The 17,245-nt window shown below is 36.2% G+C and overlaps 1 protein-coding gene and 1 pseudogene across 5 annotated transcripts in view; both read left to right on the forward strand.

Annotated features, from left to right (window-relative positions):
• BLTP3B (bridge-like lipid transfer protein family member 3B) overlaps window positions 1–17,245 on the forward strand; it is a 120,705-nt gene that overhangs the window by 89,014 nt on the left and 14,446 nt on the right. For 4 of the 5 annotated variants that reach the window (XM_045872770.3, XM_045872769.3, XM_045872773.3 and 1 more), the window contains one exon: window positions 16,133–16,326. In XM_045872770.3, the coding sequence (XP_045728726.1) occupies window positions 16,133–16,326 (194 nt within the window). Of the gene's footprint in view, window positions 1–16,132; window positions 16,327–17,245 lie in introns of those variants that run through there. The other variant, XR_010411378.1, reaches the window with a different exon arrangement.
• LOC123843390 (T-complex protein 1 subunit zeta-like) lies at window positions 11–16,227 on the forward strand (annotated as a pseudogene).

Raw genomic sequence — 17,245 nt, forward strand, 5'->3', positions numbered from 1 at the left:
ATATATGAAAAACATTGTAATTGAATACCTGCTGAAATTTAAAATTAAATTATTTATATGCTGATTGTTTACTCATACTTCCTGTTTATAAATATATACGTATGTGGTAGTAAATGATTGAGGGACACTTTTAGTACTTTGCAATAAAATATCATCTGTGTATGGATCTCTTACTTCAGAAATAACTCATCCACAGTTGATTTAATACCTGTTCTACAGATGTGTTTTGAATGAAAGTGACAGAGGCTTTTCTGGTCTTACATGGCTCTTGAGCTCACTTGGGTCTCTTACTTGATCTCTTTCTTAACTTTGTTTCCCACTATTCTTTTATATATAGTCAACAAGCTTGGTATACTCCTGTAATGGAATTCTTCATGCACTTTTCCATTTCTGTGTTCTTATTTGCCTTGTTATTTCTCATTAGAATTGTATGTTTCCTTTCAAGATTATCTCAAGCTTCTTTTCAATTAACTGTTCTTATAACCTGATGTGACTTCTTATTCTTGGGTACTTATTCTCCATACATTAGTTACTAACAGTATATTGCTATGTATTTAGTTCTGCTTTAGTATCTTGATTTAAGAATTAGTATCTCCATTCTAACAAGATTTTTAAGGTCTCTAAGGGCTATATCTTACAAGGTGGAGTGGAATAGAGGAAGGAGCTTGACTTGTTATACTTAGGTAGTCTAGTCTCACTTTGTTAGTAGCTACTTGAGAGTAAAATATCAGGGACTGATCTATGCATCTATTTCATCTATCAGAACCTCATGAAATGACATGTTAAAAGAAGAATAAAGTCATAACAGTACTGCAAAAGAAAAATAAGTACCATCAGTGGGTCAGAAATCCTTAAAAGAGCACAGAGAGCAATCCAAAAAGGCAAACCAGAAAAGTCTGTAGCCATAAACCCATCTAAGAGAGAACTGTTGCTAAGGTAGGAGCAGTTTGTGGGGAAGTCCTAATCAATGAGTCTACCCTCTGGAGTTTGGGATCAATAGAGCAAACAAAGAAGTCAGACCAACACAGATAAAAATGTCAGCTTCTTTTCTGATAAAAGCTCACATGGAGCAAATAGCTTACTCTAAGAAGATAGGTTTGCTGTATGTCTCTTTCCTCCAAATACTTCAGGTCCCAAAACTGCAGGTCTGACTTGTAGAGAAAGCAGAATAGAATGCATCCTTTTTGCAGGCAAGGCTTATACCAAAGTGAGGAGAGACTGAATCACATACACAGTTCCTTTTTCTAAGCTCATCAATCAGGTAAGTCATACCTTCTCCCCTGTGAATAAGTGAGAAGGGGGGCCAAGAGAGTACAGGAGAATTTTCTCCTCAAAAACAGGAGAAATCTTCCAAACAGAATGCTGAAATTAGAATAGATCCCTGAGGCAATAAGGTGAACAATGTAGGCACTTCTTTTTGGGACCCTTTCCTATGCTTTTACCAAATAGCAGACTTTAGGGAGGTTTGCATATAGACTACAACATGGAGGGTAGATTTTACAGCTGCCAGGCCCCAGGAAGGGAATGATTGTGTTATACCTAGTTGACAAACTTGGTATCTCTCACCCCAGCAGCACAACCTCTCTCTCCCCAACCCCATCACTGGCTGTCAACTATGGCACATCGAAACAGCATCCATAGTCAAGAAAATGGGTTAAGCATACGTCCAAGAATTGTCATAAATTTGATTGATTGTAAACAGGCAGTAGTCATGATTGTAAGCAAGAAATATACTCTAGCTAATTGAGTAGAAAAGGAGTTTTATAAAGATTATTGGAATGGAATAGAATTAAGAGACCAGAAATAAACTCTTACATTTATGATTAACTGATTTTTGACAATGGTGCCAAGACAATTCAATGTGGGAAAGAATAGCCTTTCCCACAAATGGTGCTGAAACTACATGATATCCACATGAATGAAGCTAGACCTCTTCCTTATATCATCCACAAAAATGTACTCTTTGTGGATCAGAAATCTTAAAAGAGGTAAAACTATATAAAATCCTTAAAAAAAACCTTAAGAATAAATCTTAATGACCCTGGGTTAGGAAGCCTTCTCAGATGCCACACCAAAAGCATAAATGACAAAAGAAAAATGTAGATGAGTTCCGCATCTGGCTCCCGGCTTGGCGGGGAACCTGCTTCTCCCTCTGACCCTCTCCCCTCTCATGCTGTTTCTCTCTCTCGCTCTCTAATAAATAAATAAATAAAATCTTTAAAAAAAAAAAAGAAAGAAAAATGTAGATGAATATACTGTCAGGAGCATGAAAAGACAGTCCACAGGATGGAAGAAATATTTATAAGTCATATATCTGGTAAGGGCCTGGTATCCGGACTGTATAAAGAACTCTTCTAACACAAAACTGAAAAAGATAGGGAGATGGCTTTGGGCACTCCGCATGCCGGGTCTCCTCCTCTTCCTGTGCTGGGTAGCTGTGGCAGCCATGAAGACTCTGAACTCCATGGCTGAGGTGGCCGGAGCCCAGGTAGCCCTGGCAGTCAACATCAGCGTGGCCCAGGGGTTGCAGGACGTGCTTATTGCTGGTGCTGCTTCGTGAAATGCAAATTCAACACCCAACAGCCTCCTCAGTAGCCAAAGTAGTAACACCCCAGGATGACATAATTGGTGGTGGTACCATTTCCATGTCCTAATCATTGGAGAGCATTTCTGAAAGAAGCAGATCTCTACGTTTCTGAAAGTCTTTGTCCCAGAATAACAGCAGAAGAATATGAAGCTGTAAAGGAAAAGGTACTTCAGTTTTTGGAAAAGTCAAAGTAAGCAAAGAAATGGACAGGGAAACACTTAAGAGATGTGGCCAGAACATCTCTACATACTAAAGTGCATGGTGAACTTGTCTTAACAGGCTGTAGTGGACTCCATTTTGGTCTTTAAAAAACAAGATGAACCTATTGGGACCTCTTCATGTTTGAGACCATGGAGGTGAAACATAAATCTGAAACCAATACAAGCTTAATCAAAGGTCTTATTTTGGACCATGGGGCATGGCATCCTGATATGAAAAAAAAGGTAGAAAATGCATACATCCTCATATGCAAAGTGTAATTAGAATATGAAAAAATAAAAGTGAATTCTGGCTTTTTTTTTTTTTACAAGTGTGCAGAAGAGAGAAACTTGTAAAAGCTGAAAGAAAATTCATTGAAGATAGAGTTAAAAAAATAACAACTGAAAAAGGAAGTCTGCATGATTCAGATAAAGGATTTGTTGTTACTAATCAAAAGGGAATTGACACCTTTTCCTTAGAAGCTATTGCAAAAGAAAGCAGAGTAGCTCTGTGTAGAGCTAAAAGGAGAAATATGGAAAGGCTGAGTCTTGCTTGCAGTGAAGTAGCTCTAAATTCTTTTAATGACCTAAATCCTGTTTGTTTGGGACATGCAGGACTTGTCTATGAGTATACTTTTGAGAAGAGAAATGTAACAATCCTTGCTCTGTCACATTGTTGGTCAAAGGGCCAAATAAGCACACACTCAAACCAAAGATGCAGTAAGAGATGGTTTGAGGGCTGTTAAAAGTGCTACTGATGATGACTGTGTAGTTCCAGGTACTGGTGCAGTGAAGTAGCAATGGCAGAAGCTTGATTAAATATAAACTCAGTATAAAGGGCAAGGCCCAACTTGGGAGTTCAAGCATTTGCCGATGCACTGCTCATTATTCCCAAGGTTCTTGTTCAGAATTCTGGTTTTGACCTTCAGGAAACACTAGTTAAAGTTCAAGCAGAACATTCAGAATAAAGTCAGCTTGTGGGTGTGTACTTGAACATAGGTGAGCCAGTGGTAGCAGCTGAAGTAGGCATATGGGATAACTATTGTGTAAAGAGACAGCTTCTTCACTCCTGCATGGTGACTGCCACCAACATTATCCTGACTGATGAGATCATGCGAGCTGGAATGTCTTCTCTAAAATGTTGAATTGAAGCTTCCCTTGTGTCATCTGAATCATGAAGACCCTACAGAGTGATCCTAAGAAAATAGCTGTGGAATTTTGTCCAAGTCCAAGTGATTTTCTTTTTATCTTCCTTCCTTCTTCCTTCCTTCCTTCCTTCCTTCCTTCCTTCCTTCCTTCCTTTTATTTAATTATTGGAGAGAGAGCACAAGTAAGGTGAGGGTCAGAGGGAGAAGCAGACTCCCTGCTGAGTGGGGAGCCCGATGCAGGGCTTGATGCGAGGCTCGATCCCGGGACTCCAGGATCATGACCTGAGCCAAAGGCAGACGCTTAACCAACTGAGCCACCCAGGTGCCTCTCAAGTGATTTTCAAAAGCATTTTCTTTTCCCATATGAAAAAAAGAGAGAATGCTGACACTCAAATTCTGAAGTTTTGAAATTATAATTAGTATGTTTTATATTGCACTGCAGTGTACACACATTAAGCAGGCCCTTTTTACCTAATAAACAGGATGTTTTGCTTTAGCTTCAGTGATAAAAAAGTACCACATTAGATAAGTATATGTTATCTACATTGTTATTAAATGTTCCTTGAAAAACAAATGAGCAAATGAACAGAAACTGAAAAAGATAAGTAACCTAATTTTAAAATAGGCAAAGATTTGAACAGATATTTCTCTGATGAATATATAAAAATGGCCGGCCAAAAGCACATGAAAAGATGCTTGACATCATTAGCCATTATAGAAATGTAAATCAAAACCACAATGAGATAACACTTCAAACCCACTAAGATGACTAATCAAAAAGACAGATGATGATAACAAGTGGTGGGAGGATGTGCAGAAATTGGAACCCTCCTACATTGCTGGGCTTGTAAAATGGTGTGGGTGCTTGGGAAATAATTTGGCAGTAACTCAGAAAGTTTTAAACCGTTACTTACGACCCAGCAATTCCACTCAAGAGAAGTAAGAACAGAGGTCCACTCAAAAACTTGTACACGAATATTGATGTTGACAAGTACAGTATTCATAATAGCCTAGAAGTGGAAACAATCCAAATATTATGCTATGAATGGACAAGGAAAATGTGATATATCCATACAATGGATTATTATTCAGCAATAAAAAAAACGAAGTACTAATACATGTTATAATATGGAAGCTTTGAAAACATTTTGCTAAATGAAGGAAGCCAGTCAGGAAAGATCACATATTATATGATTCCATTTACATGAAATGCCCAGAAGTGGCAAATCTGTAAAGACAGAAAGTAGTGGTTGCCTAGGGCTGGTGGGTGGGATGAAAGGAATGGGGAGAGACTGCTAATAGGTACAGTGGATTTTGAGGGTGATGAAAATGAGTGCCTGGGTGGCTCAGTTGGTTAAGCGTCTACCTTCGGCTCAGGTCAGGATCCCAGAGCCTGGGATCGATCCCTCTTGTCGGGATCCCGGCTCAGCGGGGAGTCTGCTTCTCCTTCTACCCCTCCCCCTGCTTCTTCACTCTCTTTTCTGTCTCTCAAATAAATAAATAAATCTTAAAAAAAAAATTCTAAAAGTGATCATGGTGATGGTGGTACCATTGGTGAGCATACTAAAAACCTATGGGTCAGGTACTCTAAATGGATAAATGGGACATGTGAATTATTTTTTTATGTGAAGTATTTTTTAACAAAGCTCTTAAATATATTTTAGAATCAAGAGAGATCTGGGGAACCAACCTCATGGTTTACCTTCCAGATCCATGAGTACAGTGTTACCTGGTGTGATGGGAAACACTGCTGCCTGACACTGGACACTTGATTTTACATTTTGCACTATTGTCACTATTGTTGAATAAATCCAGCTTTACTGCATCTGCTGCAGCCATCAGTGTTTGAGCTTTTTTATTTAGGAACTTGACCTTGCTTCTACTGTCACTGCTGTCCCCAGAAAGAGAAAGTTCTCTTCCTTTCCTTCTTTAGTATCTGAGGGAAATCTAGGGTGAGTACAATTTGATTGGCAATAGCTGGGTCACATGCATGAAAAGGAATCTGGAAATTTTGGTAGATTTTCAAACATTTATTGAAGGAAGGAGATTTTACTCTCAAAAAAACTCAAAAAGTATGAAATTCTTCAAATACAGAAAAGGATTCTGATGTTGGATGGGTGAAATAAATGACAAAATGCCTACTTCAAAAATCAGTAAGAGACATAAAACAAATGAGTAATACAGTTGATGCTAAGGAAAAGTGGAGACTTTTACAGATATATGATAGGATTTTGAGTTCATAAAATAAGAACAAGCCTTATGGAAAATAACCAGTTAAAAACCTTTGAGAATTAAGTCTTGTCTTTGAAATAGAAAATAATAGCTTACCTAAAACCCACCAGCTCTATCTTTAAGAGATAACCAGAGTTGGACCTTTTCCCACCATCTGTAACACTAGCACTTTCAAATCTGCTTGAATTATTATAATTAATTCCTAAGTTGTGTGTCTTCTGCCTTTGTTTCCATACACTATTGTTGACCCAGCAACCAGAGTGCCATTTTTAAAATGTAATTTATATCAAATAACTTCTCAGCTAACGACCCTCCACTGGCTTCCTTTCTCAAGCCAATTAAAATTACCGGGATCTTTCCAGGGGCTTAAAAAGTCTGGCATGATCTTGTTCTTTGCTTTTTTCTGTCCTTACTTCCTGCTATTCTCCCTCTTTGCACCATTCACTCCTGTCACTCTGGCCTCCTGTCAGAGACGTACTCCTATCTCAGGGTGTTTTTACTTCCTACTACTTTTGCCTGGAATTCTCTTCTCTCAGATATCCCCATGCCCCGCTTCATTACTTTCTGCAAATCTCTGGTCACATCTCCCCTTATAGAGATTTTCATGCATCCATCCTTCTGCCATCCTCAACAGCTCCTTTTCTCCCTAACCCTGCTTTATTGTTCTCAGTGAATGCTTAGAATCTTTTGATATACTATATTCTTTCTTATTTATTGAGTAGAATGTAAGTTACATGAAAGCAGGAATTCATTTGGTACATTGCTATCCCTATCTGCTAAAATACTCTCTTACCTAGAAGATCTTCAAAAAATATACTTGTTCAATGACTGGGTGAATAAAGACAGCTTAAAAACAATGGACATAGCTAAAGGTTGAATAGATTGTCTAGAACAACAATGTCCAGTATAACTTCATGCTCATGGAAATGTTCTGTAATCTATAATGAAGTGGCTATTGAGCACTTGAAATGTGGCCAGTACCACTAAGGAACTAGATTTGAATTTTATTTAATATTTAATTAATTTGAATCTTAATAGCCACATGTTGATAAATGGCTGCTGTTTGGATAGCACAGATATAGAAGACTGAACAAAGTATATTCTAAAAAGGCGGGGAAGGGGGTAAAAACAAATTTAAAAAGTATAGTGAAAACACTGAGATAACCATTAAGAAAGACAAACAATAGGGAAAGAGTAAAAGAAAAAATAGGCAAAGGAGCTCCAAGGTCTGTAGTTCTAGCAAAACACAGTTCAGTGTGCAGGGGGTATCTTAGGCCATCGGAACAGGGAAAGAAGTCTAGGGGAAAGGAATCTATAAAGATGCTGAGGTGCATGGATTGGGTGGGAGAGCATTTAGTAGGAGAAACACATCTCTCTTTTTCTTAAGATTTATTTATTTATTTGTCAGAGAGAGAGAATACAAGCAGAGAGGGAGAAGCAGGCTCCCTGCTGAGCAAGGAGCTCTTGCAGGACTTGATCCCAGGACCCTGGGACCATGACCTGAGCTGAAGGCAGACACTTAACCAACTAAGCCACTCAGGCATCCTGAAACATCTTTTTTTGACCTGTGGTGTTCAGGAGGCCACACACACACACACACACATGAAGGATAGAGCCTGAAATTCTAACATGTATCTAAAGAGTTCCAGAAAGAGAGAACAGGATAAAAAGAAATAGAAAACATCATCAAAGAAGTAATGAAATGTCCCAAATTTGAAGGAAGAAATAGGCCTTCAAACTGATAGAGCCAACTAAGTGTAGAGCAGAGTGAGTGAAAAACAACTCTTACTTAGACATATTCGTGACATTTCATAATACTGAGGATAAAGAGAAAAGTCTTAAAATCTAGAGAGAAAAAGAAAAAGGATGAAAATCAGATTTATTTGCATCAGACTCTACATTGGCAACATTGGATGCTAAAAGACAGTTAAGTAATATCTTCAAAGTTCTTGGGAATATAATTTGAACCTTTTATTTTAAAGGCAAAAGTAAGGACAATTTTTGTTTAATGGGAAGAATTGCTTAGTTAAAATGAAAAATTAATAAGGAACAGCAATAAGTAAAGAAAATGGTAAAACTCGGAGTTAAGTCTAAATATTTGTTCATGTATAAGGAAAATTGGTTTTATTGTGTAACTAAAATTCTAAATGACCTCTATGAGAGGTTGCAGTGGGGGAAAAGGAAGGGAATAGGGAAATAAAATTGTGCTATCTTTTTTGTCTTTTTTTTTTTAAGTTTTTGTCCTTTTGAGGGGAAATTACACTAGACTTTGATAGAACCATGTGTATTTAAATAATATGTGCTGATATTGTATATATAACCTTAGATGACCAAAGATAATGAATAATCTTTAAACTGTTAGGACTGGGGAAAAACCTGGATGAAAATATCCAGTTAATCTAACAAAAGGCACAGGGTGCCTGGGCGCCTCAATCAGTTGAGCATCTGCCTTCAGCTCAGGTCATGATCCCAGGGTCCTGGGATAGAGCCCCATGTTGGGCTCCCTGCTCAGAGGGGGTCTGCCTTCCCTCTCCCTCTGCCCCTCCCCCCGCTTGTGCTCTCTCTCTCGCTCACTCTCTCTCTCAAATAAATAAATCTTAAAAAAATATCTAATAAAATGCAGAAAGTTAAAAATGGAATAAAAAGGAAGTATGGTAAGTAGAAAACATTAAATTAGAATACAGCAATGAAGTCATTGTAGTAAATATGAATGGTTTAAATTCCTTTGTTAAAAGACAGAGGCACTAAGATAGTGTTAGGGGAAAAAATTACAGGTTATGTGCAGCAAGAAGATAGTCCTTCTAAATAAAATGACAAAAACACTGAAAATAGGTGATGGGAGAAAATATATACCAAAGGGTAAGAAAAAGGAAATGAGTATTAGATAACATTAAATTTAAAACTAAAAGTAGAGAATGGGACAGAGAGGTGTTTTTTTAGAGTTTACTTTTTAGAGAATTTTTAGGTTTATAGCAAAACTGAGCAGAAGGTATAGAGATTTCCCATATACCTGCTGCCCCCACAGATACAGAGCCTCCCACCTGAGTTACTTGTATTACAATTGATGAACCTACATTGACACATCATTATCACTCAAAGTCCATAGTTTACATTAGAGTCATTCTTGGTGTTACACATTCTGTCTGTAAGTTTGGACAAACATATAATGATATATATCCACCATTCTAGTAACCTACAGAGTAGTTTCACTGCCCTAAAAATCCTCTGTACTCGGGCGCCTGGGTGGCTCAGTTGGTTAAGCGACTGCCTTCGGCTCAGGTCATGATCCTGGAGTCCCGGGATCGAGTCCCGCATCGGGCTCCCTGCTCAGCAGGGAGTCTGCTTCTCCCTCTCCCGCTCCCCCCTTTTGTGCTCTTTCTCTCTCTCACTCTCTCTCTCAAATAAATAAATAACATCTTTAAAAAAAAAAAAATCCTCTGTACTCTACCTGTTTATCCTCCCTCCCCACCCCAACCCCAGTGTTACTACTGCCTCTGTAGTTTTTACCTTTTCCAGAATGTCATATAGTTGGAATCATATGGTATGTAGCCTTCCTAAATTGGCATTTTCCATTTACTAATATACATTAAAGATTCCTCCATTTTGTTTTTTCAAGGCTTCATAGCTGATTCCTTTTTAGAGCTGAGTAATATTTCACTGTATATTTATCCATTTATTTATTTATCACAGTTTATCCATTCACCTGTGCAGGAACTTTGTGGTTTCTTCCAGTTTGGGGTAGTTGTAAATAAAACTACTATACACATCCATGTGCAGGTTTTTGTGTGGACATGTTTCAACTCCTTTGTGTAAATACCAAGGAACGTGATTGCTGGGTCTTATGGTAAGACTATGTTTAGTATTGTAAGAAAGTGGCAACTCTGCCATTCACACTCCTAGAATCATTGCTGTAATGGTTCCTAACTGGGAAGGTGGGAAGATTTTTTTGATTATGAAACCTAGTGAATGGTGTAAAACCTAAACTCTGAAGAGTCTGTATGACCAGAGAAGAAAAATGAACAGAAATCTTTTATTGGAATAAACAAATAACTAGTAAAATCTATATTTAAAGTCAAATATTTATCAATACCTACTGTGGTATTATTAACGATTACTATTTGAATATTCTTACCAGACCCTTTGAGATAAGGCAAGTGTTCTTATCACCTCCATTTTGCAAATGAAGAAATTTAAGTTTAGACAGGTCAAGTGACTTCTTCAAGTTGAAAGAGCCTGTGCTAGGGAAAAAGTAGGTTACTGTAAGATGCTGCATATTTCATCTGTGGCATAGATTTGTTCATCAAAATTTGTCCTAAAAACTTGAAAGAAGCTCTTTTATTTATTTATTTATTTTTTTAATTTTTTTTTAAAGATTTTATTTATTTTTCAACAGAGAGAGAGACAGCGAGAGAGGGAACACAAGCAGGGGGAGTGGGAGAGGGAGAAGCAGGCTTCCCGCGGAGCAGGGAGCCCCATGCGGGGCTCGATCCCGGGACTCCAGGATCATGACCTGAGCCGAAAGCAGTCGCTTAACCAACTGAGCCACCCAGGCGCCCCTGAAAGAAGCTCTTTTAAAGAAATACGCCTTTCTACTATAATAGACTCCAGTCACCCCCTTCATTCACAGGTTCTCTCTTCCCATCTCTCTCCAGTCCTTCTCATCTTTACATTCTTCCTCCTTCCTTTCTTCCCATTTCCTTCCTTTTTTCCCATTTCCTTCATTTCTTCCCATTTCCTTCCTTTTTTCTCTTCCTTTTCTCTTCCTACCTCCCCCTCTCTACTTACCATCCCTCTTTAACTCCCCTTACCCCATACATCCCTCTTCCTTTCTTCCCATCCTTCCTCCCCTACCTCTTCCACTCTCTATCTCTCCCCCCTCCTTCTCTACCTCATTCCTTCTTTCCCTTTCCCCATATGTCTTCTTCTTCCCTTCTGTCCCTCTCCTTCCCATTTTTCTCATTCCATCGCCCAATGATTGAAATAAATGGGTTTCAGAATGATTTTGTGATTTTTCATTATTTTTAGTATCCCATGTAGTAGGATGTAAGCTAAATAGAATTAAGTCCTGGGTCGTCTGTTATCCTAACTATAGTCAGTGTAACTCAGCTCTTATTTTTAGTTTATATTATAAATGTTCTGGGTCATATTTCATTTGAAAGGAGTTTTGTTCCTTTAAAAGTTTGAGAATGAAAGTATGTTATAAAATTACTAAATTATTAGTTTTTTATGGTTGAAAGACTGGACAACTTGGCTTTCCCATGGTTTAGTGTTTTAGGTTTCTCTTACAGTCAATACCAAGCTGAATGGTATGCTAGTCGGAGCCAGTACAACAGTTTTTATAGTTTTTTTTTCTACTTACACTATTAAAAACATAATTGATGCAAGACAATATTATAAAAAATAGTTTCTGATTTGAGACCACTGTAAAATGAAGCCAAGAACAGACCAAAACACAACTTGATGGCACTTAACCATGTAGATAGAACTATTCCAATTTATATGTATATAGAATAGGGGTAAAATTGAGAGAATCATAAGGGAGGATAATTTGGCAATGTGAACAAAAGCTTTAAAAAAATGTTTCTGTTCTTTGACTTTAACTATCCACTTCTTGGAGTCTTTTTAAGGGGAAAATTACTGCTCCCTAGTCCACTCAATATAATTTGATTTGGCAAACTGCCGTTCTCTCATTTCATGTTATTTTGGTGGACCTGACAATCATGTGACCCTATCAAAAAAGTGGGAATAGGACACAGCTTGACAAGTCAAAAGACTTCAGCCTTTGGGACATGGTGAGGGGTACATGAGTTGACTGTGACCCAAGTGTTGAGTCTTTTTTGTGAATTGATAAGGACACTGAAAGAGAAAGGGTCACAGGCTGTAGAACTTATTTATTTGAGCCACCTTTGCCATCATATAACTGGTCCAACGCAAAGGAAAAGAAAAGTGGACTTGAGAAATAGAGAGTCAGGTTCCTAAAATGACAGTCCTGAAGACATCTTATGAATCCCAGTATCCAGCCATGACTGAAGCACCATCACTTGGACTCCCTGTTAGAGTCAAATATTTTTCCTTTTTTATTTAAAACATTATTTTATTTTATTATTATTTTTTTTAACGAAGCATAGTTGACACATAGTATTACATTAGTTTTAGGTACATTTTCTTTTTTAAAAGCAATTTTTGAGTTGGGCTTCTGTTCCCTTGCAACCTAAAGTGCTCTATGTGTAATCCAAAAAGTAAGAAAATATGTCGATGTGTGAAGATATTCCATGCCTTGTTTTTTATAATTATTTTTTAATAAAAGCATTTTTGAGATATAATTCACATACCATACCATTCACCCAATTAAAATATATAACTCAGGGCGCCTGGGTGGCTCAGTTGGTTAAGCGACTGCCTTCGGCTCAGGTCATGATCCTGGAGTCCCTGGATCGAGTCCCACATTGGGCTCCTTGCTCGGCAGGGAGTCTGCTTCTCCCTCTGACCCTCCCCCCTCTCATGCTCTCTCTATCTCATTCTCTCTCTCAAATAAATAAATAAAATCTTTAAAAAAAATAAAAATAAAAATAAAAAAATAGTAAAATAAAATATATAACTCAGTGGTATTTAGTATGCTCACAAATGGTGCAATCATCACCACAGTTTTAGAACATTTTCTTCACTCTAAAAAAACTCCCATCCCTACCAGCAGTCTCTCCCCAATCCTTCTCCAACCCTAGGCAACCATTAATTTTCTTTTTATCTCTGTAGATTTGCCTATCCTGGACATTTCATATAAGTGAAATCATACAGTATTACTGTCTTTTGTGACTTCTTTCACTTGATATTATCAAAGTTCATTAGTGTTGTTGCGTATATTATTACTTCATTCCTTTGTATGGCCAAATAATATATTTATTATATGGGGCATATACATTTTGTTTATCCATCCATTACTTGATGTACATTTGGGTTGTTTTCTACTTTTTGGTGATTATGAATTATACTACTGTAAATGTTTGTATAAGTTTTTGTTTCTCTTGGGTATATATCTGAGAATAGAATTATTGGGACATATGGTAACTATTTTTAATCATTTGAGGAACTGCCAGACTGTTTTCCAGAGTGGCTGCACCATCCTACATATTTTCCACTAGCAGTGTTTGAGGGTTCCAACTTCACTTGTTTGCCAACACTCATTATTATATGACTTTTCGATTATAGGCATCTTGTGGGTATGAAATGGTTTATCGTTATAGTTTTGGGTTTATTTATTTCATCATGATAAGTATATTCTTTAATACCCATCACCTATTTCACCTATCCCCCCACCAACCTCTCTGCTGGTAACCATCAGTTTGTTCCTCTAGTTGAGAGTCTGTTTCTTGGTTTGTCTGTCTCTCTTTTTTTCTTTGCTCATTTGTTTTGTTTCTTAAATTCCACATGTGTGAGATCGTATGGTATTTGTGTTTCTCTGACTGGCTTATTTTGCTTCACATTATACTGTCTGGCTCTATCCATGTTGTTGCAAATGGCAAGATTTCATTCTTTTTTATGGCTGATAATATTCCATTCTATATACCACATCTTCTTTATCCATTTTTCTATCCATGGACACTTGGGCTGCTTTCATAGTTTGGCTATTGTAAATAATGTTTCAATAAACATAGAAGTGCATGTATCCCTTTGAATTAGTGTTTTTGTGTTTTGGGGGGTAAATACCCAGTACTGTGATTACTGGGTCAAAGGGTAGTACTATTTTTAACTTTCTGAGAAACTTCCGTACTGTTTTCCACATTGGCTGCACCAGTTTGCATTCCCATCAACAGTGTACAACTGTTTCTTTTTCTCCATATCCTCCTCAACATTTAACTGTTTCTTATGTGTTTGATTTTAGCCATTCTGACAGGTATGAGGTGATACCTCATTGTAGTTTTGATTTGCATTTCCCTGATAATGATGAGTGATGTTGAGCATCCTTTCATGTGTCTGTTGGCCATCTGGATGTCTAGTTTGGAGAAATGTCTGTTCATGTTTTCTGCCATTTTTAAATTGGATTATTTGGATTTGGGGTGTTGAGTTGTATCAGTTCTTTATATATTTTGGATACTAACCCTTTATTGGATATGTCATTTGTAAATATCTTCTCTCAGGGGTGCCTGGATGGCACAGTTGGTTAAATGTCTGACTTTTGGTTTCAACTCAGGTCGTGATCTCAGGGTGGTGAGATCAAGCCCCACGTCTGGCTCCAAGCTCAGCGCAGAGTTTGCTTGAGATTCTCCCTCTCCCTCTGCCCCTCCCATTTATGCTCTCTCTGTCTCTCTCTCAAACAAACAAACAAACAAATAAATAAAAATATCTTCTCCCATTCCATAGGATGCCTTTTAGTTTTGTTGATTGTTTCCTTTGCTGTGCAGAAACATTTTATTTTGATGTAGTCCCAATAGTTTATTTTTGCTTTTGTTTCCCTTGCCTCAGAGGACCTATCTAGAAAAATGTTGCTATGGCTGATTTCAGAGAGACTACTGAAAACTTGTAGTTTTCTGAGCATAAGTTTTATACTTTTTTGTTAAATTTGTTTCTAAGTATTTTATTCTTTTTGATGACATTTTAAATAAATTGTTTTCTTAATTTCAGTTTTGTTAATTATAAGTGTTGAGAATAACAATTGATTTTTGTATATTGACCTTGTATCCTGCAACCTTGCTAAAATCATTTGTTAGTTCTAGGAGTTTTTTAGTGGATTCTTTAGGGTTGTTTTTGTTTTTTTTTTCTATATACAAGATCATGTCATCTGTGAATAGAGATAGTTTCATTTTATCCTTTCTAACTTGGATTCCTTTTACTTTGTTTGCCTAACTGCATTGGCTAGAACCTCTAGGACAATGTTGAGTAAAAATGGTGAGAACAAATATCTTTGTCTTATTCCTGATTTTAGTGGGAAAACGTCCAGTTTCTTACCATTAACTATGGTATTAACTGTGAGTTTTTTGTAGACACCCTTTATCAAATTGAGGAAGTTTCCTTTTGTTCCTAGTCTGCAGAGTGTTTTTATCATGGGAAAGTGTTGCTTTTATCAGAAGTTTTTTCTGCATCTATTGAAATGATCATGTGGCTTTTGTTTTATTGTATTGATGTGATTTATTACATTAATTGACTTTTGGATATTAAATCACTCTTGCATTCCTGGGATAAATTGCACTTGGCCATGGTGTATAATTATTTATATATATTGCTGGGTTCAGTTTGCTAATATTTTGTTGAGGATTTTATGTTCATATTTATAAGCATATTGATTTTACTTTTCTTGTGGTTTCTTTGTCTGGCTTCATATAATGAATTCAGAAATGCTCCTCTTCAATTTTTAGAAAAGTTTGTAAAGATTTATAATTAATATATTTAAATAATATATTTAAATGTTTGATATAATTCACCATTAAAGCCATCTGAGCGTGGACTTTTGGTTTGTGGTTAGTTTTTTTGTTTTTTTTAAATTTTTATTTATTTTTAATTTTTTAATTTTTAATTTTTAATTTTATTTGTGGTTGGTTTTTTTGATTCTTGATTCAACCTCTTTACCTGCTATATGTGTATTTGCATTGTCCATTTCTTCCGGAGTCCATTTTGGTAGTTTGTATTTTGGATAATTATTCTGTTTCATTTAAGTTATCTAATTTACTGTTTTTCATACTATTTCATAGTATTCCTTTTAATCATTTTTATTTCTGTAAGATTGATAGTAATGTCACCTTTTTAATTTCTGATTCTAGTAACTTCCTTTTTGTCAATTTAAACTTTTGTTGATTTTGTTTATCTTTTCAATGAACAAATTTTTGGTTTTATTGACTTTATTGTTTTTCTATTTAATAATAATGTCTTCATACTAATAGAGATCTATATATTTTTTAAATTAATTTTTCACAATAGAACTTAATATTTATCATGTATTTTACAATGTTATCTGAGCATTTTATTTCTTTAATCAGATTCTCAGATGCTTAACACTGGAAATGATTTGAAAAAAAAAGTCAAAAGTGATTCAGTGCTGCTTACCAGTGAGAAGTATGATCTGAAGAAACAACATAGTGTCACTCAAGCCACTCAGACGAGTCCAGAGGTTCCTTGGCCTTCTCAGTCAGTTAACTTTCCTGAGTGCTCCTTTGATTTTACTAGGGAACAGGTAATGGGAAAACTAATTTCTCATTCAGTTCTGGCAATTAAAAGAAATATACTAAAAATTCAAACATTATTTACTTATTAAATAATGTTTCTTGAGTGCTTGTTTATGAATGTTTGCCCAGGCACTGTGTTAGATGCTATGGGAATAGTGTTGAGCAAGAATGGAACATTCCCAATCTTCACAGAGGTTGAATAGTCTAATGGAAAGATAGAGGAGTAAATGTGGGCAAGTACTAGTTCCTGGAATCTAGAAAAGATTCCTTGAGGATATATTCATTTTGTTGTCTTATTGTTAAGTTTGCAAAAGTCCTATAAAAATATTTTTAAACAACTTTAATGCATTCTAACTTTCTGCAGTGCTGTCAATATATTTAAAAAATTTTTTCCTTTCAGGCTCTTTTCCATAATTTTTCAAAACAATTATTATTTTAGTATATATACTATATATTTTTTTACTTAACATGGTTTAACAGATATTTTTCCATATTGCTACATATGCTTCATATTTATTGTTAATGGCAGAGTAACATGATGTGAATATACTGTCATTTCTAATCTTTCCTCTTAATATTTGTTTACATGTTAACGTTTGAGTTGTTCTTTTTGTTATTATAATATCCAGTAGAATTTTAATTCTCTGTGGTAGAACCAAAGTCATTGATCTGTGACTAGAATGTAAAATTGAACAATATATCATCTCTTTTAAGAAACTAAAAAGTTGGGGGTGTGTAATTGAGGTTATAACATACTGTGTCAAGTGGTGTGCTAGAGATTGGAGAAATACAGGGAAATACCCAACTTGGTCTATAAGGCAAGAATTTGTAAGCTGGGACTAAAAGAAGTCTGAGAACTCTTTGAAATTAAATGTATATATATATTAATATATCTGTATAAATGTATTTTGGGGGGGAGAAAGTTCT

Source organism: Mirounga angustirostris, unplaced genomic scaffold (genome assembly GCF_029215605.1).
Source record: "Mirounga angustirostris isolate CCGP_5_RB_7025 unplaced genomic scaffold, mMirAng1.0.hap1 SCAF_5, whole genome shotgun sequence".
NCBI lineage: Eukaryota > Metazoa > Chordata > Mammalia > Carnivora > Phocidae > Mirounga > Mirounga angustirostris.